The following is a 26,368-nucleotide window of genomic DNA, read 5'->3' as shown; positions in this document are numbered from 1 at the left end:
GGTTGAGGGGAGAGACGTGGCGACTGACGGACGGTGTCACTGGCCAGCCTCGTTTCTCCTGGGGCCTGGAGCCTTGTTGTGAGGTGCTGACCCACTGACGACCACTGACCACTGCTGCTCTGGTAGTGAGGCCGAAGGACCAGGAATCAAGGATCTCTCCGGGCACACTTGTTCTCTGGCCCATCCAGTGGGCAGGCGTAGGGCTCTGCACACCACCGCCCCACTCCCTACCCCTGCTTCTTCCCATGTTGGCAGACTGGTGGCCGCATCTGTAGGAACATGTAGAAGAAACCCCTTCTTCTGGGCTCAGCTAGAAGGCAGGGCTGGGGTGGGGGGATACCACCTGCACAGCCCACGCGCACACACCAGGGGCCCAGATTTATTACGTGGGGAACAAGCTCTGCTTGTGGTAATTACTGTTCTGTGGCCTCCCCTCCCTCAGCCGGTTCCCATCAGCTAGCACCGGGCTGCTCCTCATTTTCTTATTCTATAAAAAATTTGATTAAAATCCATTCAGCTCTTTCTAGAACTTCTAGGAAGAGCCCTCCACAGAGGGAATTTGCACGTGTCGGCTGTTGGCTTGTCCAGCTTTAAAGCTTCCCTACCTGGCACTGAGAAGGGTGGGGACGCATGCCCGTGGCTCCCTGTCGGCTCCCAGCTCTGCACCAGCACCTGCCTGACGTGCAGTAGGCACTCGGGCCGTGTGTGGAAGGAAGGACTGGAGCGGAGGCGAGGCCCTGCCTCTGGGCTTAACTGCGCCACACTGTTTGGGGAGCCCATGGTTCTGCCTCCGACCGCTGGGGCAAGGTGGCCTGGGTCTCTTTCTGGTCTGGTGAAGACAGTAGTTAGACCAGCTGCTGTTGCGTGGGCCCTAGGCCAGGGAAGAGCACATGTGAAAAGGGGCTGGAAGACCAGCGTACCCCCAAGGACAGGAGGGGTATTTCCTCCTTTAACTCAGCCTCACTTCCCTCTTCTGGGCATTAAAACCCCCATAATTAAAGTGGGGTACAGGGCATTATGGGAAGTTGCTTATCCCACTCTGGCCTCTGCATCCAGAATGTACCTTAGAAATTGCCAAAGAAAGGCTCTCTCGTCAACACTAAATCAGTTTTCCTTTTTTCAAAGACAAAAAGAAAGGCTTTTGGTACAGAGAAGGAGACAGCAGAATTAACCCCTTAGCCACCACTGCTCCTGGAGCTGGCAGCTTGGATCCCTGGCCGTGGCTGCCATTTCCCTCAAGCCGCATGTGCTTTCCTCCTGAAGAATGTGCTGGCTGCCTTCAGTGGCGCTTAGCCTAGAGTTCCCAAGACGAGCACAGCTCACAGCTGTCTATGCTGAAGCTGTCTGCACCCAGCCCAGAGGAAACCATTGATGTGTACATTTTTAATTCTTTCAGCCAGGCTTCCGAGCACTTACTTTATGTCTCGGGACCATGAATCCAAAGGTATTGCAGAGGGAACCAGATTCAGAGATGAAGCCATGTCTCTTCCCTCAAAAAGCAAGTACAGAAAGGAAAGTGCTTCTCCCACAGCAGAGGGGAACATGTGATCAGTTTTCAAAAGCCACCTTAAGTCTGGAGCACCTGTAAGCAGCTTGGGAGCCCTTTTCATTCACTCATGCATTCATCTGACCAAGTGCAAGACCATGCTAGACGCTGGACCCAAAGGTGAATAAAACTTAGTCTGAGGCCTTCAGGAACTTACAGCCCCGAAGGCTGACACTGTAGCCACAGATGACCTTACACAGAGAGGCACTGGGAGGGCTTGGAAGGAGCAGCCCTCCCAGCTGGGGACCGTGGAAGTCTGGGTGAGAGAGGTGGTGCTTGCATTGGCCCCTGAAAATGAGTGGGCCTTAGACATGAGGCGATGGGCAAGGGCAGAGCAGGGGGAGCACCCAGTGTGCGGTCAGGGCGGCGGGCATATTGCCAAGCTGACTCTGCTCTCCTGAGGTCACTGGGTGCAGAAGGGACAGTCAGGAAAGTGGCGAAGGCCTGACCAGAGGGCCCGTAAATCTCAGGCTAAGGAGTCTTGACTGCTTGGAGCCTCTTGGAGCTGCTGGGTTCTGAAGAGTATGGATTTAACCAGAACTCAGTGAATCGGAGCTTAATTGGAATGGTAATAGAAGCAGCATGGAGGCTGCGTAGAAAGGGACGATGTGAAAAGCAAGAAGAACAGGGAGGAAATACGGCCATAGTCATGGTGAGAAGTGGCCAGGACCGGAGCCACAGGCGCAGTGGGAGAGGACAGGAGGGCTCAGGTCTGAGTGCCAGCAACAGGGCCTCTGAGCTGCTGGCGTGGCAGCAGCCAGCTCCTTAGGGCCCCAGTGCAGCCCTGTCCGGCCCCTAGCAGCAACGACGTGAAAAGAGCTGCTAGTTCACCTGGCTCAGAGCCCAGCAGCGTGAGCTCCAATGCCAGCAGGCCGTGGGCCAGCCCACTGCACATCCCAGGCTGGGCTGGGGAGGCCTGAGGGCAGAGTTCTTGGAAAGCAGTCAGGGTGGCAGCGATGTCCTCTTGGGCCTCCCCAGGCAGCCTTTTTGGCTTACAGGATAGAAGCTGTGCTGGTGCCGAGACCCTAGGTTGACCCACTAGCTGCCCCACTGTGGGACAGCTTGTCCCCTGAGAGAAGTACCCTGAGAACCCTGCTGGTTCTTGTTCCTTCTGCCCTGGGAGTTGGCACTGAGCAGTCTGAGGGGAAAACCTATAAGGGCAGCTGTCTTAAGGCAGGGGGTGTGTGGATGGGCAGAGCTGACCAGGAGATCTGGAAAAAAGCAAGCTGCACATAAGCCAAAATCCAGACCGAGTCCCCACTGCTTAGGGCTGAGAACTGCCTCAGTGAGATCCGAGGGAGGCCTGAGTGAGGGTGCCAAGTACTAACGAGGAGGGAAGGTCTAATGGGGCCTTAGACGCCGATGTGCTGTGCAGCTGGCTGCCTGGCAGTCCAGCAACAAGCAGAGAGAAGGGACTGGGCAGGGAGGAGCAAGGAGAGTCTTGTAAAATTAGCTGTTGACAAGTCCCCCAAAAAAAGAAAAAACTCACTATCAAAGCCCCAAATCTGCAAAATCCCAAACTGCCAGCAAGTAGCCAGAGGAAACAAATCGATAGTTCAGGCTTGGCCTGCTTATCTGCCCGCTGAGCACAAGCTGGAGGGAAGGTGCCTCAGGTTGGAGCTCCGCTCCAGACCCCAGGGTCGCCGCCACCACCACCACCACTGACTGTTGTCTGACATGCACCAGGCACTTGGCGAGCACTCGCATTTCCTCTGCCCAGAGGTTTCATCGCATTTTTATAAGCCAGGAAACTGAGGGATGTGGATAGTAAGATCACGCACCTACCGTGTTTCCCCAAAAATAAGACCTAGCTGGACCATCAGCTCTAATGCATCTTTTGGAGCAAAAATTAGTATAAGACCCAGTCTTATTTTACTGTAAGACTGGGTCTTTAATATAATATAGTATAATATTATAATGTAACATATAATATATAATTATAATATCAGGTCTTATATAATATGAGGCTGTGTCTTATATTAATTTTTGCTCCAAAAGATGCATTAAAGCTGATGGTCTGGCTAGGTCTTATTTTCGGTGAAACACAGTAGTGAGTGGCAGAACCAGATTTGAGCCAAAGCCTTGTCCACACAAGGGAATGCCCTGGCCTTTGAGGGAAGGACTAGAATTTTGTCTCCCTGCCTGGAGATGCAGGCTGATCCCTCACCACGGGGCCACTGTCTGTCTCCAGGAAATGGTGAGGCTATCAGGCGCCCAGCCCCAGGAGAACAGTGCGTGGGAAATAGGAAAGCTGGTGGGCAGAGGGGGAAGAGAGAGGTGATGGAATGCCTTCTAGGGAACAGTTCAAAGTCCAGTCTTCCTCAGGGACTTTTAGGAAGTAACAGCAAAGCACACCCTTTGCCGTTGAGCCACACCCGGTGGAGTGCCCTCTCTTTCCAGAGACCAGGCAGCATACCCCGTCCCAGGGCTACCAGTTTTCCCCCGACAGGAAGCAGGCAAGCAAAACAAGCTGCCTGGGCCTCAGCTGCCTTCATTCAGTTAATGACTAGCCTGCCACTGGTGCTGAAAGGGTTAAAGCCGAACGTCTGCCTTCAGGTCCAGCTCTTCCTCTTAACTGGCTGGGTTGCCTTGGCCACCTCATGCTATCCTAGGCCTCAGTTTCCCCACCAGTAGAACAAAAGTATGAGTTGGGATCATTCCGGAGTTTTACCACTCTCGTCTCTGACTCAGAATGAGGCCGTGGGCCTCTTGTCTCTGCTATTAGCCTGGAATCCCCCAGCGCCTGCCAGCGGTTGCCTGCCTGGCTCAGAGGACCAGGCCAACAACAAATTCCTTCTCTCTCCTGCTTTGTACCTTCCAGGTGAGGGCTCAGAGTACGGCGCTGGTGGGGAGGATGCCCTCAGCCGGATCCAGCGGCTGATGGCAGAGGGGGGCATGACGGCGGTGGTGCAGAGGGAGCAGAGCACCACCATGGCCTCCATGGGCGGTTTTGGCAACAACATCATCGTCAGTCACCGCATTCACCGCAGCTCCCAGACGGGCACGGAGCCCAGTGCCGCCCGCACCTCCTCGCCCCAGCCCTCCACCTCGCGGGGACTGCTCCCGGAACCTGTGCACCTGGCAGAGCGAGGCCTAAGCCCCCGGACAGCCTCCTGGGACCAGCCTGGCACCCCCGGGCGGGAGCCCCCACAGACAGCCCTGCCCTCTTCCTCCCCTGTCTCCACCCCTGTTCCCCTTCCCAGCACTGAGGGACCAACCCTGCACTGCGACCTGACCAGTAGCAGCCACCTTCCTGACGGTGGTGGCAGCAGCACGGGGGAAGCTGCAGGCCCCAGTGAGGAGCCACGGAACAGGTAGAGACAAACGTGTGCACTGGTGCTTCCCCTCGAACCGCTGAGCAGAAATCGGACCTCACAGCTGACTGAGAACTGTACCCGCGGCAGAGCTGCGGCTGCATCGGAGCAGGAGCAAGAGGGTGGGGGGGTCGAGAGGAAGTCAGTCGGCGGGCATGAGGCAGGCGAATGGGCAAGGCCTGCCTCGGGACTAGAAGCTTCCAGGATCTGGAGCCCAGGAGAGCCACACTACTGTGCTGAGTGTGAAAGGAGGAGGAAATGGGTCTCCCTGCCATGAACCCCCCTTTCTCCTAGAAACAGAGCTCAAGGGACTCAGCCCTGGGCAGAGAGCCCCAGAAAGTGAACAGTCTTCCAGGTCTGGGCCACGCCATCCTGGACCGTAGCCAATGGGCAGCTTTGCCCTGTCCACCTGCTGTGTGGGCAGAGCCACTAGGAGCCCAAGAGCAGGAGGAGTGGCCTGTCCCCCAGAGCCCATCTCTATTTCTGAGCCTTCCAGAGCTTCAGCCTGTTTTATCATCTTGCCCCACGGAGACCACTGTCAGGGATCAGGCCAGGCGTCCAGATTCCTGAGCACAGGGACTTCCTCCACTTGCTAATGGGGGACTAACGGAGTGAAGGGGGCAGCCTGCTTGCCTGATACAGGATGGGGTGAAGGGATGGTGGGCAGGTCCTCACTCAGGAGTGGGGGGTGTAGGCTGGCCAGCCCCCAGGGCTTGTCCACCAAGCCCCTCCCTCCCCACCCCCAGGCCCTCAGAGCAGCACCTGTGGGTGTCAGTATTACCTGAGCCTAGGCCCAAGCCAGCCCAAGGCTGGGGGCGGGGATGCGACTCCAGGTCAGAATGTGAGGTCTTGGTCTGTGATTTAAGGTGTTGCATGTGGAATCTTGAACTGTACGTGTAGTTTCTAGTGGAGAAATCAAGGCTCTGATTATTTTGTTTTTAGTATGAAAATGTGATTTCTTTTCTGTTTGTAACTCATCATAGAAACATTGTGGTGGGAGGAGAGGGGATAGTCTGACTGCTAATGAGGGAAACACCAAAGATCTACATCATTAAAATGATGACATGCCCCTCACCAGGCTCCTCTCTGTTTTTATGGAGGATGAAGGGAGGGGTGGTGATTGGGGGGCAAAGCGGGGTGGGGGGCCTTGAACTGACTGAACTGGGTCCGGGTTCTCCCAGGCACTGCCGTCCTAAGGGGGGAGCCCCAACTGGTGCCGCAGCAGAGCCACTCAGGTAAGGGCTGCCGCCTCTGTTGCATGCCGTGTCTCTGTGTACTCCACCACTTCCTGCTTCCGGGGGGCCCTGCTAAGGATTGGGGCAACCTAATTAGTGACAGGCGGATAGGTAGGAATGACAGAAGGTCACTCACCTTGATTGCTTCCCCCCCAGGACTGTGGGCGTGGAGTGAAGATGTAACCTTCAAAAAGCTGGATCCCTCCAGAAACCACCATAATGGGTGTCTGGAGCTTGGTCTTGTGTACTCATCCCCCCAAGACTCCAGGTGCTGGTGCTCAGGTCTCCCCTTACTCTGTGTCCTCAGTACAGTGAAGGGCGTACTCATGGGCCTTCATCCACTTCAAGTTACAAGCCAGTTAGAAATTGGGAGACGGGTGTTTACCCCCCATCTTACAGAGGTCTACAGGAAAATCAGCCACCCAGCGTTTTTGCTACTAATGAGTACTTGAGCTTTCTTTGTGTGTGTGCCCAACTCTGTCCCAGACACTATGAGACTTGCAGAATTACAGATTCTACAATAGAATTTTCTAGAAAAGGATATGTAACAGTCGACTCTAGACTAAAAGACACATCAGCTAGATGTGTGACCTAGGGCAAGGCAAATCACTTTTCTCTGCTTCACTTTCCTCCCTTGTAGGATGTAGGGCTTGTACTCTACAACCTCTTTTTTTCCCCCTCTTTCAGTTATTCCCAAGTTCTGCCAACCCTTCACCTCCTGTGCATTTCCACTGCCACCGTCTCAGTCCAGCCCCCATCATTCCTACCACGTACATCCTAAAAACGGTGTCCAAATTCGTCTTCCCAAAGCCAGATAGGTTATGTCACTGCCATGCAGAGCCATCACATCAAATGTCCTAGTCAGACATCCAGGTCTTCTGAGTGCTACGTACATTCCCATATTTATCACCTTCACATACCGCGAAACTAAAGTATTTGGTATTCTCCAGGCAACAGCATTCCCTGGTTGTTGGGCTATCTGCCTTACTTAGGCCTTTCTCCTAGGAATGCCGAATGATGGACAGGTGACACTGGGTCAAGCATTTAAATCCCCTTTGTAAACTTTGAGTCTTCCCAGATTCTGCTTAATCTGGATTGTCCCCAACCAGCTGGTACCTCTCTTCTCTAGGGTCTCACATTTTGTTAAAGATTTCCCTTAACCTGTTTAAACTCGAGGGATTTGTATTTGTATCTTAAATGTAGTAGTTTACAATCCAGTCAAGGAAATGTGTCTTTGTGTGTCTCCTAAGGCCTCATGTAGCTCTTTGTCCCTGTGGTAAATGTGTGTAAATGAGGGAGGGAAGGAGAGAGAGAGAGAGGGAGGGAGGGAGGGAGGGAGGGAGGGAGGGGGGGAGGGAGGGAGGGGGGGAGGGAGGGAGGGAGGGGGAGGGAGGGAGGGAGGGAGGGGGAGGGAGGGAGGGAGGGAGGGGGGGAGGGAGGGAGGGGGGGAGGAAGGACTAGTTTTCTAAACAAATAACTTCTAAAAGAGGCTCCTTGGATTTAAAGGTAGGTGTTTTATTATAGAATCCCAGATAGATATTGTTTCCTCTTACTGGTGCCACAAGGAAATTCTTGAGGTTAGACCAGATCACAAACCTGTGAAGGGAAAATCAGAAACTGAGAGAACTGAGTTCTGCACCCAATTCTGCTGTGGGGGGTGTGGTTTTCCATGCTTTCTCAGAGTGCTACTCTCCCCAGATCTCTCGGTGGTCACCCACCCAGAAGCTCTCTGAACCCTCTCCTCTGTGCAACCGCTTCAAGTTACTTCCATCTCTGTAATCTCAAGTCATTCGAGCTCAGAGAGCACTGAAATGGTTAGGGCAGCCTTCCTTGAAGAGCTGGAACCTGAGCTATGCATTGAAGGATAGGAGAAGGGCACCCACCCCACTGCAATCGAGGAAGAATTCCTTGGTGGGGACTAGACTGAATTTGTTGAGTGTAAATCCTGTTCCAAGGACTCAGTGTGTATTATCTCTTAATCCTCATCACAAAAACCCTCAGAGGAGGGTACTGGTATTACCCCCAGACCATACAACTAGTGGAGCCATGGTTTGAACCCAGGTAGAACCCTGACTTGCTCTGTTATTTTGGAAAAAGGGGTATGAGGCCTTGTGGATGAGGTGACCCAAATTTGGCCCTGCCAAGCCTCACCTTTGCCCTCTGTGGCAAGAATGAACCCAGCCCCATCTGTTGGAGGCCCCTGTCAATACCTTCCATTCTCCACACCAACCCCTTCAAAAGCCCATGCCGGGCGGATAGAGCGCCCCCAGGAGTAAAAGCGTTGCATGTCATAACAAGGTTGTGGGGTCAGCAGGACAGCTTGGCAGTCCCATTTGGAGATAAGGAAATAGGTCCAGAAAAGTTCTATGGACCCAAGTTGTCTGTGGACCCAGTTGGATCAAAGGCAGAGAACAAAGACTAATCCAGGTCTCTGGTTCCCAACTCAGCTCTCCACAGTTCTACTGAGGGTTCTGGGATTGGGGGAGGCCAAAGGCCCCACCCCATAATAGGGATTTCAGAGAACCTGGAGCAGCTTTGCCTGACAGCTTCTGGAAGAACTCAAGACTGTTTGGAGATATTTCTGGTTTCTGTGGCCTCCTGTCCTCGGTCTTGCTTGTCTCCCCATCTGTTTTATCTGGCCTCTCCCCATCCAGTTGGTGCACACACACATCCTGCAGGACTGGTATCCAGCTGTCATATGAACCAACTGAGCCTGATTCCTCATCTGTGAAGTGGGGGCAAGGATAGTGGCTTCTCTCTTTAGTCCAGCCAGCCAACTCCTGCCCTTGCCCTCAGAGCCCTGAGGACCCGACCCTCCACCTCCGTGTTCAGCTTGGAGAACTCCACACCAAGAGCCCTGCAACGCTGGCCCTTGCCTGCGTTCCCGCACCTTTTCTGGCTTCCGCAGAAAGAGCTCCTGCCGTCCTCTCCTCCACTGCGTACCCACCTCCATCGCCCCCACACCTCACGTACAGCTTCCCCACCCCACTCCGCCTCTCTGTCCATCCTTTGGGTGAGGGTGAAGGAGGGGCGGGATTTGAATTGTTTTTCCAGGAAAGGAACCAGCCGTCTTATGGTTAATCGGATGTTTGTGCTCAAAGAGTTTGGGGAGACATGCCTCGGGGCTGGGGTGTAGGGGGCGATTCCGACCCTGGCGGGGTCCAAAAACAGCAGTCTGCGAGCGAGGCAGAAGCGCGAGTGCCTGGTAGCGCAGAACAGAGCCTGCAGGGTCAGGGGAGGGGCGGAGCTCTCCGAGGTGCTGAAACCTCCCGGCTCTCGGTCCTTCGGGCGCCCCAGCCAGGGACCCCCAGGCCCTCCCGCTCAGCGCAGGCAAGGCTCCAAGTCCGAGGTTCCGGCCCATGCGGTTCTCGGAGACCTCGAGAGACCGGCGGCTCGCCTTCTGGGGTCTGGTTCTGGGCTCCACCCCAGCTGACCTTGGACACGACTTTCCCTCACAGGCATCCGTGAACTCGCCTTTCAGGCCTCGGCTGCGCATCCCACCTCGGGACCAGAGAGAGGGTGCGCACCCCGTCCCCTGCATAGAATGTGGAAGCGGAGCTGGGCGGCGGGGGTTGGGGGCAGGAGGGGGCTGTGTGCTATGGGCGGGCTCCTCTCTCCCTGGCGGACCGTCGCCGGTCTCTCTCCAGCTCCCTCCTAAGCCTCGACGGCGGCGCCCCTCTTCTCTGGCTACCCAGCGACCAACACGCAGCCCCGAGTTTGGAAACAGCCGGCCCTCGGCTCTCTGCCTGAACGAAACCGTGGCTGCAGAGCCGACCCCACCCACCCATAACCTCCTATTGGTGTCAAACACTCGCGCCTCCGCGGTCCAACTGCGCGCGGGGCCATATAGGGAGTAAGGTCCCCGCGGGGCGCTAGACAACCTCCTGGTCCCAGCGCCTGGTCAGAGCGGAGGCGGGGAGCGCAGCCTGACCCGGCTGCCAGCTCTCTCCCCAGCCCGCGAGGGGGCGCCGCGTCCCCATGACAACGCGGACACCCCACCCCACCCCACCCCCCCAGCCTCTGGGAGGACAGAGCCCCCAGCTGAGCAACACTTTCGACCGTGGGCGGTGCCCCCACAGTGCCAGAGTGAGGAGCTGCCGGCCGGCTTCAGTCAGGGGAGCGCGTAGCTGGGGTCCCCGGTGCCCCAGGTGGCCCCCCGCGCGTCCTCGTTGGGTGGCCGGCCCGAGGCGGGCGGCGCGGCCCCACCAGGATTGGCTGCTTCCCCGTGACATCACGCGGCTCGGGGAAAAGTGCGAGCGTGAGCGCGAGTCGGAGCCACAGCGCCGGGAGCTGCGGGCGGAGCAGGGGCCGCCCCTCTGCACCCCGTCCCCGCCCCCGGCCCGCGGCCCCGCTGCCTGCCCCGCCCGCTGGCCCGCGGGGCCTCCCTCCTATCCCGCCGTCTGTCAGGTGCGAGGGGAACTGGGCGGAGGTGTCTGGTAAGTGACTCTGCGGCGGCGCGGGGGTGGAGGACTCGTTGGGGGAGGACGCAGGGCTCCCGGACACTCTGGGGCTGCTCAGAGACGGGTCCGACTGGGACAGGGCCCCAGGCTTCTTCGGGGGCGAACGCGGTGCTGGTAGCTGCAGAGGGCCCCGCTGGAAGAAAGGCCCGGTGTCTGTCGGAGGCTCCTCCAGGTACGCCTCTGGGAAGGAATGGACATTCAGGAGGTCGGTAGGGCGTGCCCACCCACACCCCCAAGGATCCAGGGGCAGCCGTCTGGAGCAGGACGCCGCACTCCAGCCCTCCCACTGGCAGCTCTGCAGGGCGCCGGGCACTGGAGCCCCAAAGATCCTTTTTCCCGCCCGTCTCCCTGCCCCGCGGCACTGCCAGCCTACTCCTAGCCATGGAGTCCTCCATCAGCGACCTTGAACCCCGACGGAAAGCACCCCTGCCCTCTCCTGGCGCCCCTCCCCCACTCCAGGACTCCCCCGACCCTTCCCCGGGCTGTTGCCCAGGCTCAGAGCTGCGGAAATCCAGCGCTAAACCCCGAGCCCAAGTGTCAGGCGCAATGTCGATGCCAAATCCCCAGCGCCCCTTTCTTCTTAACTCCTGCGTTTCCTCTCCCGCCCCAGGGATACATCCAGGTTCCACAGCCTTCCCGGAGCTGTAGAGTGAAAGCCTAAGAACCTACCCCACCCCCCACGGCGTCCAGAACACGCTCTCCGTTTTGGTCCCGGAAAGGGGTGGAGGGGGAGCTCGAGGACCCAGCAAAGCACGGTGCCCACGCCCAGCGGCTGCAGGAACTGCGTGCTAAGGGGTTGGGGGAGGACGGGGCACTAGAGAGACAGGGCCTCATCGACAACCACGGTGACGTGGAGGAGCCTCCAAATGGGCCCAGTAATAACGCCCAACCCGGCCTTCGAGGCTCGCCCAACCCCTGGATTTGAGGAACCAGGTGCCCACTCTAGCCGCTTGGGGCCAGACGGCACTTGTCCGGCGGGGTCAGGGTTAGAAGTGTGGGAAGAAAAGACTCTTACACTCCCTTAACCCAAGTCTCGGCTGGGCCTCGGGGTTGTGCGGGTGCTGCTTGCACCCTCTCGCCGGAGCCCTTTGACGATCACACGTAGCGGGCACGCTGAACCGAGCCTGGTGTCCTGCAAGGCCGCGTGGGGAGACTCTTGCAGCGGCTTCTCCACAGAAGTCAGTGCGAGGTTGGGGAAGTCAGATTATGCACTGAAGCGTTGGGGACAAGACACCACTGAGTACTCGGCTAACACGATGCCCCAAGCTCAAGAGGCCCTCGCAGACCACAGTGTAGTCAGGCCCTGCCATCCTTCCCCGGGACCCTTCCCCACCCACAGGGGGGCGTTATCCAGACGCCGGCTCTTGGTCCGACTTTCTCCGCCCTCAGACATCCAAGGTCTGGATTGAGTCTCCAGGCGGAGGCGTTTGGATGTGGCGGGTCACTTACTGTCGGCCCTGCATTTATTCGTGACACAAGCGCAGTGAGTCTCCAGGCGGTTATGCACATGCACGTGTCCAAATGGCACGGGCATGCTCACGCGCACACCGGGCGCACTGGTATCCAGGCGTAGCTGAGCGCGCATCCACGCACATGAAAGCAGCTACTAGCTTCTACTCCGCTCCCCAGTAATCACACATAAACAGAACTCGCACTCGCCTTCCCGCCCACACGTTCCTCGCCGGGTGCCGGGTGGAATCCGGGTGCCCTTAACTTTCCCACTATTGAACCCCAAGTGGAGCTTCGGGCAGCTCCCGGGCGGGACCTGGCGAGGGGCCCCACCTCCCTTCCCTGGGAGGCCCTGCCTGAGGCCGCCTCTGTTCGCGGTCTTGGAGTTGGGGGCGGTGGCCAACAGAGGCCCCCCGCTCTAGGTCCGGAGCGGGCACCCAGGGACCGACATTGCCATCTAGCGGTGCGCACAGCTCTGGGCTGGGCGGGGCTGCACGCCTCCCCAGATCCCAGGACCGCCTGGATCCCAGAGAAACGCGCGGGAGGGGGTTGAGGTCAGAAAGTCTGCTGAAGACCCCGAGGGGTCCAGAAGGACAACAGGGGTGGGGGGCGGAGAGACACAGCCCCTCGCCCTGTCTGCAGCTGGCAGCTTCCCCAAGCCGTCCCATAGCAGGACTAAACCACTCGTTACCTATGGGTACAGGATGTCCCCACAGAAGACAGAGATCTCTTCTGTTCTGGGAAAGCTAAGTGGAGGACCCGGCAGGGAATGGGAGGAGACCCTACCCAGGCCTCCCATGACCCAACTCTAGATGTGTGGTTTGAAAGGGGGAAAGAACAGGGGCAGGAAAACAACTCTGGAGCAGTAGGACCCTGGAGTTGAGAAGGTAGCTCCTGGATCCTAATCCTGCCCCCACCCCTACTTACACACTGGGTGACTTTGGGCAAGTTAATTAACATTATCATCATCTATGAGAAGATACTTACATGTGTAAGATGAGGATACTAATAGTACCTACCCTTTCATGCTGCTGTAAGGATTAAATCAGGTAATCTATAGAAAAAGCTCAGACGGACTCCTGACTCATTGTTAACACTCAATAAACAAGAGCCATTATGTTTTTCCCCATTTGGCACCTCCAGCCCTGTTCTGATCTGGCTGGGCTGTGTCCTGGCCTCGGGAGGCTAACGCGATGCTTTCCTTCCTGCTGCCTGACAGATCCCTCCTGCCCACCCTACGCCTGCCTGTAGGTGCCAGCGGAGGGCAGCCTCTCTGCTTATGCCCTCCCAGCTCAGAGGGTGATGCCTGAGGTGTTATTTCAGAGGCTCTCAGAGCTGAAAGGGGCTGTCAGACATCTGGGGAAGGGGGTGGTATCTTTGCCCTTGACTCATTGGTGACCTTGGGAGGTGGCACCACCCCTTCTTAGCCTCTCCTCCGGTGAACCAAGGATCTGGGCAAGTGAATTTGAACTGCCAGGCCAGGAGGCTGGGTCTGTGTCTTCGATGGTGGATGAGAAGGGCTGAGGCCAGGCTTGGCAAATGGCTCCAGCCTCCAGTACATTTTCTTGCTGGAGATGGAGTTTAGTTGCTGATCTCCCCCCAACCCCCTCAGAGCTGCTCAGTGAGAGGTCCCAGGATGAGTCCTCTCTATTTCACAAATGAGAGAGGTGCAGAAAGGTGAGGTGTATTGTCTAAGGTCACAGCTAGACCCCCGTTGGCCTTGGAGCCAGGGCTGCAGGATAAGTGCTCCTCCCCTCCTGCCTCCCTCCCTCCAGGCCTTCTGCCTTTCCCTCTGTTTCTCTCAATACAGACACACAGAACTGCGTATATGACAGTGCCCTGCAGGGCTGTGATGGGGCCGTGTGTGTGTGTGTGTGTGTGTGTGTGTGTGTGTGTGTGTGTGTAATGGTGCGCGTGTTGGCGGGTGTGAAGGAGCTGGGCTCAGCGGCTGCCCTGGCACCGCACACTGGGCGTGGGCCTCCCTCACATGTATGGAAGAGGAAGAGAGGGAGGAGAGGTGAAGAGCAGCCTGGGTGGGAGGGAGTGCAGGCTCTGGGGAGGGCCCTGTGCTTGGGGACCCCAGCTGGTATACTGGTGGGCCAGCCCACAGGCTCCCCTGCAGCAGTCCCTCTCTTCCTTCTGGGACACTCTCTCACCCTTTGGGTTCTCCTGGAGGCCTTGGGGCTGCCCTGGCCCCTGGGAAGCCATATTTCCTCAGCTGATGGGCCCTTTAAGCTTCTGATTGTTGAGGGGCTCAGCCTCTGGCTGCTGACGGACCCCAGCTACCCTGCACTGCACCCCTGTGCCCCGGGGTGGGGATGAGGGCTCTGAAAGGGGAGGCCACAGTGGTATGTAACTCCCTAAGCCTCTCTGCATGGCACTCCGCCCTCATCCTCAAGGCTCCCAGCTCCATGCCACCTTCTCTGGTCCTCTGGGAGGCCTTCCCCAGGTGGGATCACTGGCTCTTGTGATTGGGCCGCTCTCTGCCGGAACTCAGCTCTGGGACAGCAATGTGATGCTGAGCAGCTGTGGAACCTTGGTCATGCTAACACCTCTGTGTCTCAGTTTCCTCATCTGTAAGTAGTGAAAAGTAATGGTGTTTATCTCGTAGGTTTGTTGTGAGGATGAAATGAGTTAATACATGGTAAAAAAAAAAAAAAAAAAGAATGTGCCTGGCACTGAGAGGACAATAAATGTTAGCTGCTAATACAGAGGGCGCCAAAAAATGGATACACATCTTAAGAAAGGAAAAAACTGTATTAAAATTGTAATACTCAATATGTACTGGTAACAAAAGATGAATACAAGTCATGTGTATACATGGCACTCCTGGTACATACTCTTGCCTCTGTCCCCAGTACCTTTTTTTTTTTTTGCCCCCGCTCCCTGTTTTTTTTTTTTTTTAAAGATTTTATTGGGGAAGGGGAACAGGATTTTATTGGGGAACAGTGTGTACTTCCCAGACTTTTCCAAGTCAAGCTGTTGTCTTTTCAATCTTAGTTCTGGAGGGCGCAGCTCAGCTCCAGGTCCAGTTGCCATTTTCTAGTTGCAGGGGGCACAGCCCACCATCCCTTGTGGGAGTCGAACCGGCAACCTTGTGGTTGAGAGGACATGCTCCAACCAACTGAGCCATCCGGGAGCTCAGTGGCAGCTCAGCTCAAGATGTCGTGTTCAATCTTAGTTGTGGAGGGCGCAGCCCACCATCCCTTGCGGGACTCGAGGAGTTGAACCAGCAACGTTGTAGTTGAGAGCCCACTGGCCCATGTGGGAATCAAATTGGCAGCCTTCGGAGTTAGGAGCTGGGAGCTCCAACCGCCTGAGCCACTGGGCCGGCCCCTTGTTTTTTGTTTTCAAGTCGTTGTTTCTCAGGCTAGTTGTAGGGTTCAGCTCCCTGGCCCATGCTGATACTATGAGCCTTGCGCTCCCCCTCCCCCAGGCAGTTGGTCGGCAGCTTGTTGGCTGCCGGCTGCTCATGCCAGCTGCCAGCCACTCACGGTAGCACACGTCAGCACACACCAAGCTCCAGCTGCTCATGGCAGCCCAGCTCCAGGGAGAGCCATTGTTCACAATCTTAGCTGTAGAGGGCGCCGCTCACTGGCCCATGTGGGAATCAAACCGGCCACCTCGGCTTTAGGAGCACCGTGCTCCAACCGCCTGAGCCACCTGGCTGGCGCTCCCCAGTACTTTCTGTAGGGATTGGAGAGCAGCAGGTCCCCAGGTAATGTTTGCTTAAGAAATGAGCAAAGGGGTGAATAAATGAACACTTCTGACCAGGATCACATGCTGACATCTGAGACCACTCATTCCCTCCCTGCTTGCTTCCTGGGGCCCCACCCTCACTGGCCCACTGGCCTTGTCTCAAACGTGCCTCAGGGACTTTGCTCTTGCCATTGCCCTTGACTAAGCCACTTTCCACAGCTCTTCATTTGGCTGCCTCCTTGTCATCATCCAGGTCACCTCCTTGGAGAGGTCTTCACTGGTCACCCAGCAGGGGACATCCCTGTCTGTCTTCTGATTCATTTACTGCACCATTGTCGCGCCTTGTTTTTTGTTGCTCACATGTTTGTATGTCTCCCCTTAGTGGATTGTAAACTCCGTGACAGTGGGGGCCGTGTATCTCATCCACTGCTGGGACCGCAGTACCTGGTGCTCGCATTCAGTGGGCACTCAGCATTGAGGAGGTGATGACACAGTTCTCTAAGGTTCTGTAGGATGATGTTCCTCTGTCACCTTGACTCTAGCTTACTCTGCATTACCCCACAGTTCACCCCTTTTCTCTCTCCTTCCTCCTCCAGACACTGCTCACCCATCACTGCTCTCCAAAATGGCGAACTTCACACCAGTCAATGGCAGCTCGGGCAACCAGTCTGTGCGCCTGCTCACATCAACCCATAACCGCTATGAGACAGTGGAGATGGTTTTCATCGCCACGGTGACAGGCTCGCTGAGCCTGGTGACTGTCGTGGGCAACATCCTGGTGATGCTCTCCATCAAGGTCAACAGGCAGCTGCAGACCGTCAATAACTACTTCCTCTTCAGCCTGGCATGTGCGGATCTCATCATAGGCGCTTTCTCCATGAACCTCTACACCGTGTACATCATCAAGGGCTACTGGCCCCTGGGCGCCGTGGTCTGTGACCTGTGGCTGGCCCTGGACTATGTGGTGAGCAATGCCTCTGTCATGAACCTTCTCATTATCAGCTTTGACCGGTACTTCTGCGTCACCAAGCCCCTCACCTACCCAGCCCGGCGCACCACCAAGATGGCGGGCCTCATGATTGCTGCCGCCTGGGTCCTGTCTTTTGTGCTCTGGGCGCCTGCCATCTTGTTCTGGCAGTTTGTGGTGGGCAAGCGGACGGTGCCGGACAATCAGTGCTTCATCCAGTTCCTGTCCAACCCAGCAGTGACCTTCGGCACAGCCATCGCGGCCTTCTACTTGCCCGTGGTCATCATGACGGTGCTGTACATCCACATATCCCTGGCCAGCCGCAGCCGAGTCCACAAGCACCGGCCCGAAGGAGCTAAGGACAAAAAGGCCAAGACCCTGGCCTTCCTCAGGAGCCCCCTGATGAAGCAGAGTGCCAAGAAGCCCCCACCAGGGGAAGCTGCTCGAGAGGAGCTGCGCAACGGGAAGCTAGAGGAGGCGCCTCCACCGGTCCTGCCGCCCCCGCCACGCCTGATGGCTGACAAGGACACTTCCAATGAGTCCAGCTCGGGGAGTGCCACCCAGAACACCAAGGAACGACCACCCACAGAGCTGTCAACCACAGAGGCCACCACACCTGCCACACCCGCCCGTCCCCTACAGCCTCGGGCCCTCAACCCAGCCTCCAAATGGTCCAAGATCCAGATTGTGACGAAGCAGACAGGCAACGAGTGTGTGACAGCCATCGAGATTGTGCCTGCCACACCAGCTGGCATGCGTCCAGCAGCCAACGTGGCCCGCAAATTTGCCAGCATTGCCCGCAACCAGGTGCGAAAGAAGCGGCAGATGGCAGCCCGGGAACGCAAGGTGACACGGACCATCTTTGCCATTCTGTTGGCCTTCATCGTCACCTGGACGCCCTACAACGTCATGGTCCTGGTGAACACCTTCTGCCAGAGCTGCATCCCTGACACAGTGTGGTCCATTGGCTACTGGCTCTGCTACGTCAACAGCACCATCAACCCTGCCTGCTATGCCCTCTGCAATGCCACTTTTAAAAAGACATTTAGGCACCTGCTGCTATGCCAGTATCGGAACATTGGCACTGCCAGGTAGGCAGGCAGGGGTGGCACAGGAGGTGCTGCTGGTCGCATGTGTGTGCTGGGGGGCCACGTGGCTCAGCTTCTGTGGGGCGAGATTCCGAGGCACCTCTCCATGTTCATGTCTGCTGAGGAGAACCAAGGTTCCCAAGACCCTGCAAGACTCAGGAGGAGGCTCTGGATTTAGAGACCAGCTCTCTGCTCGGGCTGAGGAGGGGCAGCCCTAGGAAGTGTCAGAACCGGAAATGCCAGGCCCATCTCTGTTGCCCTGCCTCAGGGAGCTGGGGTCACTGGCCTGTGTGGGCACCTGCCCCACTGACCAACCAGCATGGCTGAAAGAATGGACGTCTGGAGGGGAGCAGAAGCCCAGGACCCTCTTGGGAGGAGCAGAGGCCAATGCTTGGGAAAGGAGGCTCGGTAAGGGAATGGAAGAGTAGGGTCCCCCATTCTGTTGTGATCGGTGCTTTCTGCCCCCCTGCACCCCGCATGTAGGCAGCCCCCTCCTCCCAAATCCCACTCTAGGGGTAGAAATCTCCCCTTGCTGCAGCTGCTCAGCCAGGTTCTGGTGGGATGGATGGGTGGGCTGGCTGGAGGTCAGGCAAAGTGGGCTCTGAGGCACCCCCCAGTCCCCTCCCCCACACACACACAGCACAGCCCTGGTCAAGTCCAGGGACTCACTCAGCATCCTGTGGCCCCAACTTGAGCAGGGAGTGGTCCACCAGATTCTGACTCCTCCCACCTCCCCAAGGAGGGCTTATCCCAGGTCACCAACATGAAGGTGGGGCTGTGGTGGGCAGTGTTCCCCGCTGGCCTCTGCAGAGTTCGAGGGAGGCCTGGGTCACCAGAGAGAGAATAGGGATGGACTTTACCCACACAAGCTCCAGTGCCAATGGAGGCGTGGGTTGTAAGGCTTGCAAGCAACCCCCATCTCTACTCTCCTAATGGATAGAACCTTCCTGATTGGTAGAACCAAAAGACCTTTGCCTGGGTGAGGCTGAGATGGGAGTGTCAGCTCTCCGTGAGTCTTCCGGGTTGGTTCCCTCCCCCAGCCCTGGTGTGCCCCAGGAGAAACAAGGACTGAAAGGCTCAGGGGACTTGACGGGAGCACCCTTTCATGGGAGCCGAGGGCCCTGGGATAAATTTTCAGAACCATTTTGCTTTTTCTGTGTGCTCTTTCCATGAGCTCTGGGGAGCACCAGGCCCCCAAGAAAGCTACTGTTCTCTCCAGCCTTCTCTTCCCTCCACACTCTCCCATCCCCAACAAATTACCACAGCAAACTCCCCAGGAAGGGGCTTTTATATATTAAAAAAAAAAAAAAAAAGCTTTTATTGGGGAAAAAAATGAGTTTGTTTCTTAGTAATGGCATCATTGTGGGGAAGAACAAAAGGGGAACGGGAATCAAATCCCTTGAGGGGAGGCTCAAGCTGCCCAGAATCCCTTGTCCCTACCCACTGTGGGCACTCGGGAGTGGGGGCGGGGAGGGAAAGGGAAGAGGCAGGGCAGGATTGATAAAGCTGATGAGTAACAAGGCACTGGTGGGTTACATCTTGGGCCTGTGGGAAGCAGGGCATGGGTCAGGAGCTCTCTGGCATTCAGACCTGGCTGCTAGTCCTTTCCCTTCCCTTTCTTGGCTGTAAAACAAGAAATAAATACCGTGTTAGGAGAGTTCAGGTGACCCAGGATCCCCCTACACATCAAGGAGAAGAAAATTCTGCCCCCTAGTGGTTCTTAATCAACGGACCTGAAAGCCCGTGGGATAGGGCAGCCATTATGCTGCTGGGCCTTCCCCACACCCTAAACTTAAACTTTCTCTGGGGATCAGATCAGCTTCAAATTCCTGGTCCCAGGAGCCCTGGACAAGAGCCTGGGCCTCTTCATCTGAGAGTGGGCATTTCACCTCTGCCCCGTTGGCCTCCCTGGGCTGCTGGGAACCAGGAATGAGCTAAGGGAGGGAGGAAGCATGGACAGTGAAGTCCTTCCCATACTAGAGCGGGCAGAGTTGACCAAATGCACCCTATGGTGGGAGAGGTGACAAAGCCACACCCTTCCAGGACTATTTCCTGGGTCCTAAGCCAGATGCCCCAACAGAACAGTGTGACTGTTCTTACTGGGGCCAGAAGGATTTACTGTCTCCTGAGCACGGGTGTGGGCCAACCTCTGCAGGCACCCACCTAAGGTATCTCTACAGAAAGGGAAACGGAGTGCAGAGATGTCAAGTCACTCACCAGGGCCCAAACCCTCAGGCTTAACTATTCCGTTGGAGAAGCGGGGGCAGACCCCTGCCACAACCCCCCACCCCTGTCACCCCTTGGTTGACCTTTGGCCTTGGCTTTGGTCTTGGGGGTGCAGGGCTTGGTCACACGGATGGTCTCCTGGCACTGGGCATTGTACCGCGCCTTCTTCAGGGTGCCTTGGCGGGCTTTGGTGCCTGAGCCCCCATCACAGGATCCCCAGTTCTCAAACTTGTACTTGCAGTCGGCTGGCGGGAGAGTGAGTGCCCAGGGTCAGAGCGGGGCGGCCTGTGGGCTCCCTCCACAGGCCTACTCAGGTTTCATTGTGGCCGTGTCCTCCCCCTTTCGTGCCCTCCGCCTGCGCCCCACCTCACCTCCAAACTCCTTCTTCCAGTTGCACGGCACCCTGCACCGGATGCGCTGAGTCTGGGCCCCGCAGGTACCTTCGCGGAAACCGGCGCCACAGTCCTTGCTGCTAGGGGTGCAGGGCCCCCAGGTCCACTCCGAGCACTCGCTCCCCGGGCTGCCCTTCTTCACTTTGTCTAAAACGCACGGGGAACAGAGCTCAGGACCCGGGGCACGGAGAGACTCACTCGGGGATCCCTACCTGGGGTGCGCACTTCGGAACCCAGGCGGCCCACTAGTCCTGAGGTTGCCGGCCTCGCTTGCCGGTCTCCAGCCCTCCTTCAATCCCCCAAACCCCATATCACCTTTCTTTTTGGCCACCGCAGAGGTGAGCGCCAGCAGGGTGAGGAGGGCGAGGAGGAGGACGCCTCGGTGCTGCATCCTGGGGGGAGAGCACGGGTCAGAGTCCCCGCCTGTCCCTTTCCCCACTGGGGGGCCGTGTGCGTGGACCTCCCACCCACTTTCCCATTTTCCAGGCCCAGAGGGTCGGGCTGCTTATGCGGCGGCGGCGGCGGCGGCGGCGGGAGGAATTGAGGGACCGGTCCCGCGCCGCTAGCCGGGGCGTGCAGCCGGGAGGCATCTCCGGGGGGAGTGCCTAGAGCCCAGCACGCAGCTCAGACCCCCACCCTCCTCCAGCCCCCAGGTGGGCAGTAGCCCCACCGGGCCCCGCGCACTCACTCGCTCGCTGCCTGCGCTGCTTCGCTCCCTCCCCGTGCCGGGCCGTCCCGCTCCGGCCGCCGCGGCCCCTTTTGTCTCCAGAACCGGTCTGAGCCGGTCACATGGGCCCCCGCCCCCTCACCGAGGAGGGACCCGCCCCGCCCCCTCCCCTGAAACCCGCGCCGCCCCCAGACCCCGGCGTCCCCGCCTCCGCTCCCGCCCCGCGCCCCCGGCGCCTCTACCCTGGCTTGCCACCGCCAGTTCCCGAATCCTCGCTTCGCCCCGCTGGTGTCTTCCGCCCTCAGGCGCCGGGCTATCCTGGCACCCCCATCTTGTGAGCGCAGGGTCTCCTGGCCCCAGGCCCAGCTTTCCACCCCCTCCCAGGGACTGTCCGTGTTCCCCGAAGGACGCCAACCTCTCTGGCCGGCGGCGGAGCCTTCGATGGATACTAGGAAGGAGTACGGAGTCCCGGTGTGTCACTGGGCCCGGCGCGGGGCCCGCGTTCCAGCCTGTGTGCGTGCGGCTCAGTCCCCCGAGCCCCGGCTTCCCTGTTACCCCGTCGAGGCCCCACTCCGCCTCCCAGAGCCTGTCCGGCCCCCAGCGCCCACCTAGCTGCTGTAACCGCGTACCAGCCCCTGCTCCGGCCGATTCACCAAGTGCTCAGGGAGGTGCTCTGCTCAGTCTTAGGGAGCCTGGGACGGGAACCCCAGAGAAAGCGAATGGGTCGGAGGGCGCTGCGCCTTTTCGGGAGCACAGGTTTGCGTGGCAGAGGTGGGAGAATTGGAGGAGGGACCCGTAGGCCCAAATTTGGTAAGACTGGAACTGACAAGGGCAGTCTAAGAAGTTCCAGACCCGCCTCGGCGGTGGCTGCGGTTACCCACCCCTTCTGACCCCGGGAGCTCCGGGATCACCTCACCCGATTCCCTAAAGAGCGAGCGCAGCTGAAGCCTGGGGGAGGGGGCTTACCCTAGGCCACAGGGCAAATGGGCCAAAGAATCCAGGGCTCGCCCCCGCCCCACCTCTCTTTCACTTCCATTGTTATCATCCCTGCGGGAAGCGGGAAGCTGGAGGAATTTAGCTCCTCCCTCCGCCCCGAAGAGCCAGGCAACCTGGCAGAGGTCAGGTCCCGGGCAGGCCCTGGGACCCGACCCCCTAACGAAGAAACAGAACCCCCATAAAAGGGTCTGCGTTCACGGTGTCCAGTTCCCCTCCCCCACATAACCCAGCAGACCCGGCTGCTTCTAGAAGACCTCTCCCACAAAAAAAGGAAAGCAGAAAGGAAAAAAATCCACTTTACTGAGTCACACCCAGCTGTAAACATGTCACCGTGAAGCCCCACCCCAACCCCAGGCCACAGTCTGCAATGAAATGACTGGGGAGGGTCCGTGGGGTAGGCGCCAAGCAGGGCAGCGGGCAGGCAAATGCAGCAGGCTCCGGATTTCTGGGAGGAAGCACTGGGGAAGGTGGGGTCAGGTCAGGGGAGGGGGCTGAGCTCTCAGGGGCCTCAGAGCAGGGGCCCTAAAGGACCAAGTGGCTTAGGGAAGGCTCCCTGATAGGGCTTCAGGCCCCTCTGCCCTCCTCTGGCCCCTAAACTTCCGGGAGGGCACCCACTGCAGTGGGTGAGGCCCTCTCTGCAGGGCGTAGCCTCAGCCCGCCAGCCCACTGCAGGGGTGTAGCTTCAGCCCGCCAAAGTCTCGCCCAGTCCAGTCCAGTTTCCTGGTCCTGTGAGCCTCCAGGTCAGGCCGAGGCTCGGGGGGCAGATGAGTGCCCAGCTCCTCAGAGTCCAGCCCTAGGTCTGGGTAGCTCCTCAGGGGGCAGCACGGGGCTCCTTCCCTGGGGCATGGGTCCCCCCGTGGCTGTCCCACTGGAATGTGGCAGTGAGGTGGGCGAGGAGGGGTTCTGGCCCCTGTTCCGCAGCGACGGCCTCAGCTACACGGCTGTCTCCTGGTCCTCCCTCTGGATCATCTGGTAATGCTGCCGGTTCTCCAGGTAGGCGGCCAGCTCGGTGTCCTGAGCCTTCTCTGCCCGCTGCCGGGGGGTGTCACCCTGCAGGCGGGAGGGGCTGCCATCAGGCTTAGGAGAGGGCAGGGGCTCCCCTCGGCTTCCGGGGGGAAGGGACGGCCTCCTGGGCCAGGCCAGCCCCACCCCTGCTGGCTCAGGTTTCTCAAGGTTGAGGAACAGCTTCAAATCCCCAGAGGTGGACCTTCCCAGTCGCCCTTCTCACTAGGGCAGCAAGTTTGCTAGAATGGGTGCCTCCGGCCCCCCTCTGCTCACCTGCTGGTCTGTCTTCATGAGCGAGGCCCCAGCCTCCACAATGTAGTGGCAGATGGTGCGCTGGCCCAGGGCTGCCGCCTGGTGCAGACAGGTCTCCCCACTGGGGGCACAGGAGCTGGCTGTGAACCCCATCCAGTCCTCTGGGCCCTCCCATCTGTCTCCCAAGGGCCATCAGAAAGGGCAGGAAGTTCAGGGCTCTGGGACAAGGGGGGTACCCCGGCCCAGAGGGTGAGATGTGGCCTGGAAGGGTTCATGGGCTCCCACCGGACCAAATGGGAGGGGCTGGATGGAGACAGGGTGGTTTCCAGGGTGACCGGGGTCCCGCACTGCCCACTCACTTTTCCTCTACAGCATCAAGGATCTCTGGGGGGGCTGGCGGAGAGGGGAGAGGGAGGTCAGAGAGGCCTGGCAGCCTCTCCCCCTCCCCTCTTGGCTGGGCCCAGGGGCCCCAGCAGCACAGCTTACCATGGTCCAGCAGGTAGCGGACCACTTCCTTGCTGCCAGTGCTGACCGCGTGGTGCAGGAGCGTGCGACTCCGATCGTCCCGGTGCATGAGGTCACCCCCGGCTCGGTGCAGCTCCTGGAGCTGAGGGTAGGAGGCAGAGCAGGGCTGGGGTTCCTCTGGGCTGCCCTCATTCCCATCACAGAAATGCCCCCAAACTCACACACAGGCCACAGGTCTCACACACATCACTCCCTAGGAGCCACTGGGGGGCTTTCTGGAGGGTCAGGGGAGACAATTGGCTTCTCTCACCCCAGCTGCCCATGGACTCCCCAGAAGCACTGACAACCAGGCCCTGGGGCCTGCAGTTCCTCTGAGACTTGCTCCTTTCTGATCGCAGGGACGGGGAGACTGAGCTAGGAAGCTCCTATGGATGGAGCAGGACACTGATTGTGAGCAGGACAGGGACAGGGCCGAGGCAGAATGGGGCAATCACCATGGAGACCGTGCTGAGGGCAAGACGATGACGGGTAACGCCTGACGGTCAGCTCCTGGCTCACCCAGAGACCCCACTCCCCAGTGCCCAAGGGGGCTGCCAAGGGGAAGAAGCTGGAGCCCGGCACCAGTACCTTACAGAAGTCGTTCCTCTTGGCAGCCTCAACCAGCTCGTCACCTGCAGAACACCTGCCTGTTACACTCTGGGGCTGGAGGCCTGGGCTCCTCGGTGCGTGAACACACATGTGATATGCAGAGAAGGGGCTTGTGGGGCATATGTGCTGAGCACTGGACTGGTGGGGAATGTGATCACGTGGCCCTCAACAGTTACGTCTGTGTGAGGCTGTGTATGGGCCCACCTGCCCCACCCACCTCACTCCTAAGACCAGGGAGAAAGGAGGGGCCCTGCAGGGAGCGGCCTCACCTTTAGGGGGTACAGCATCCCCTGGTAGTGACCTACAAACAGAGCAGGATGAGATGTCACATGGCTACAGCAGCGGCCCAGCTTGTCGCCCTCCCCTGCCCCAAACAGGGGCACCCTTCATCGTTTGAACAGTTTATTGAGTGCCTGCTACGTGTCAAGTGCTGCTGTTTCAGGCACTGGCGATACAGCAGTGAACATGGCGGATGGAGAACTGGCTCTCAAGGAGCTTACATTCTAGCCAGGCAGAGAGATATACACAAATAAATAAAGTATTTTCAGAGCAGGAAGTGCTATGAAGAATACAAGAGGGGGTAGTGTAATTGAACAGCAACTTCAGATGGGGTTCCTGGGAAGACTTCTCCGCGGAGGAAACCCCCACGTGTGCATGGAGGGCCAGCTCTGTGAAGGACGGGGAGGTGTCTGGGGCAGCAAGGACAAGTCCGGAGGTGGGCAAACCTGAGGCCTCAAAGAACTGAGAGCTGAGTGGGGCTGGACTGTGGTGGTGATGGAGGGGAGAGGGCAGGCTGAGGCTGCACATGAGGAAGTGACCTGAAATGACTAGGTACACAGGGAGGGTACGTGGCCACAGGCAGCTGGGAGAGGAGGTTCTAGGCTGGAGAGAGAGATGGCGACCGGGTCACAGTGGCTTAGATGGGTGGTGTGATCAGATGCTGGGAGAGCTGACAGGACTTGCTGAGGGGTCAGACCTGGGGTGGGAGGGCAGAGGCCAGGGAGAGTTTGCTGCCAACGAGCCAGCCAGGGGAGTCAGTAGGGGCCGCAGGCAGCGAGCTGGACGTGTGGCTGGCACGCAGGGCATTGGCTGGGACTGAAGGCAGGACTTCAGGAGCTACCAGCTTATAGGTGGGACTCAGAGCCAGGGGACTGGAGCAGCCTTGGGACTCACCGGGGTGTGGGTGAGCAGGGGGAGGTGGGGAGAGGGGAAGTGGGGGTTGGGAGGTCAGGCCGGGCCGATGCCCCCAGCAGCTCTGGGTCCAGGATATAAATCTCGTCCTGTGCGATCTCTGTCACATAGTTGAGGTGTTCCTGTGGGTGGGGAGGCCAGGCCAGGGTCAGGGCTGAGGTTCACAGCCTTCCGGGGGGCCGATGGTGGGGTGGAGGGGCCGTACAGCCAGATGACCTGGAGAAGCCTCGCTATGGACGTACACTGACGGGGCAGCCAGGCGAGGGGCCCTGCCAGTCCCCGCTCCCCTCACCCCCTGGTCACCCCTCCTTTCCCAGCACTCAAAGCCCAGCCTGACCCCTGTGTACTGGGCCCACCGGCTTGCCAGCCCCTTCCCACTGCTAAGCCTTTCCCCAGGCGACCTGGCCCCTGGTCCAAAGTGTCTTTTCTCCTGTGTCTCTCTGGATGTCACCGGCACTTCAAGCCCCCTCCCCCGCCCCAGCAAGCCTAAGCCTTTTCTGGGTACACTGCCTCCCTTTTCCTGTTGGTACCATCCCTGGGCACTCCAGCCCGGAGGGAAGGGCCCTGCCCTATCCACAGAGTGGACAATGTGAGAGCTCTATGGAACATGAGGACAGGGTGGGCCCACTGTGGAGGGTCAGGCTAACGAGAGCTGATGCCAAGTGCCCTGGAACCAGCTGCAGATGGAGCAGGACAGCAAGTGCTCACCTGGGCCCGGTCGATCCTGTAGAAACGGCTGGCAGTGGTGGCTATGGGGGAGAAGTGAGT

The 26,368-nt window shown here is 58.5% G+C and overlaps 4 protein-coding genes across 21 annotated transcripts in view; 2 read left to right on the top strand and 2 right to left on the bottom strand.

The window, feature by feature from the left end:
* Positions 1-5,934, top strand: part of AMBRA1 (autophagy and beclin 1 regulator 1) — a 156,158-nt gene extending 150,224 nt beyond the window's left edge. For 4 of the 8 annotated variants that reach the window (XM_019743637.3, XM_074336308.2, XM_074336309.2 and 1 more), the window contains one exon: positions 4,368-5,934. In XM_019743637.3, coding sequence (XP_019599196.1) covers positions 4,368-4,864 — 497 coding nt within the window. In that variant the 3' untranslated portion in view covers positions 4,865-5,934. The remainder of the gene's footprint in view (positions 1-4,367) is intronic. The other 4 variants (XM_074336304.2, XM_088789566.1, XM_088789564.1 and 1 more) reach the window with 1 other exon arrangement.
* A 4,313-nt stretch (positions 5,935-10,247) lies between these two features.
* CHRM4 (cholinergic receptor muscarinic 4) lies at positions 10,248-18,901 on the top strand. Of its 2 annotated transcripts, none has more exons than XM_019743631.3 (2): positions 10,248-10,531; positions 16,300-18,901. In XM_019743631.3, exon 2 carries the CDS (start codon positions 16,329-16,331, stop codon positions 17,763-17,765), a length of 1,437 nt encoding a protein of 478 aa, XP_019599190.3. In that variant the 5' UTR covers positions 10,248-10,531; positions 16,300-16,328; the 3' UTR covers positions 17,766-18,901. The 2 variants fall into 2 exon arrangements, with proteins under 2 accessions (XP_019599190.3, XP_074192400.2); XM_074336299.2 differs by lacking the exon at positions 10,248-10,531 and adding an exon at positions 10,575-10,727.
* A 163-nt stretch (positions 18,902-19,064) lies between these two features.
* Positions 19,065-21,793, bottom strand: MDK (midkine). Of its 2 annotated transcripts, none has more exons than XM_019743634.3 (5): positions 21,652-21,793; positions 20,692-20,768; positions 20,356-20,523; positions 20,068-20,229; positions 19,065-19,381 (listed from the first exon to the last, which is right to left on the bottom strand). In XM_019743634.3, the coding sequence occupies exons 2-5, from the start codon at positions 20,765-20,767 to the stop codon at positions 19,356-19,358; spliced, it is 432 nt and encodes a 143-aa protein (XP_019599193.1). In that variant the 5' UTR covers position 20,768; positions 21,652-21,793; the 3' UTR covers positions 19,065-19,355. The 2 variants fall into 2 exon arrangements, with proteins under 2 accessions (XP_019599193.1, XP_019599192.1); XM_019743633.3 differs by lacking the exon at positions 21,652-21,793 and adding an exon at positions 21,065-21,169.
* A 526-nt stretch (positions 21,794-22,319) lies between these two features.
* DGKZ (diacylglycerol kinase zeta) overlaps positions 22,320-26,368 on the bottom strand; it is a 41,034-nt gene continuing 36,985 nt past the window's right edge. For all 9 annotated transcript variants that reach the window (XM_019743626.3, XM_019743625.3, XM_019743629.3 and 6 more), the window contains 8 exons: positions 26,309-26,349; positions 25,583-25,722; positions 24,679-24,710; positions 24,389-24,432; positions 23,783-23,903; positions 23,656-23,689; positions 23,318-23,417; positions 22,320-23,089 (listed from right to left, as the gene is read on the bottom strand). In XM_019743626.3, coding sequence (XP_019599185.2) covers positions 22,973-23,089; positions 23,318-23,417; positions 23,656-23,689; positions 23,783-23,903; positions 24,389-24,432; positions 24,679-24,710; positions 25,583-25,722; positions 26,309-26,349 — 629 coding nt within the window. In that variant the 3' untranslated portion in view covers positions 22,320-22,972. The remainder of the gene's footprint in view (positions 23,090-23,317; positions 23,418-23,655; positions 23,690-23,782; positions 23,904-24,388; positions 24,433-24,678; positions 24,711-25,582; positions 25,723-26,308; positions 26,350-26,368) is intronic.

Source organism: Rhinolophus sinicus, chromosome 14 (assembly GCF_057876585.1).
Source record: "Rhinolophus sinicus isolate RSI-liver-muscle chromosome 14, RSI-T2T, whole genome shotgun sequence".
In the NCBI taxonomy this organism is placed as follows: Eukaryota; Metazoa; Chordata; class Mammalia; order Chiroptera; family Rhinolophidae; genus Rhinolophus; species Rhinolophus sinicus.
This window is presented reverse-complemented; position numbering and strand designations above follow the sequence as displayed.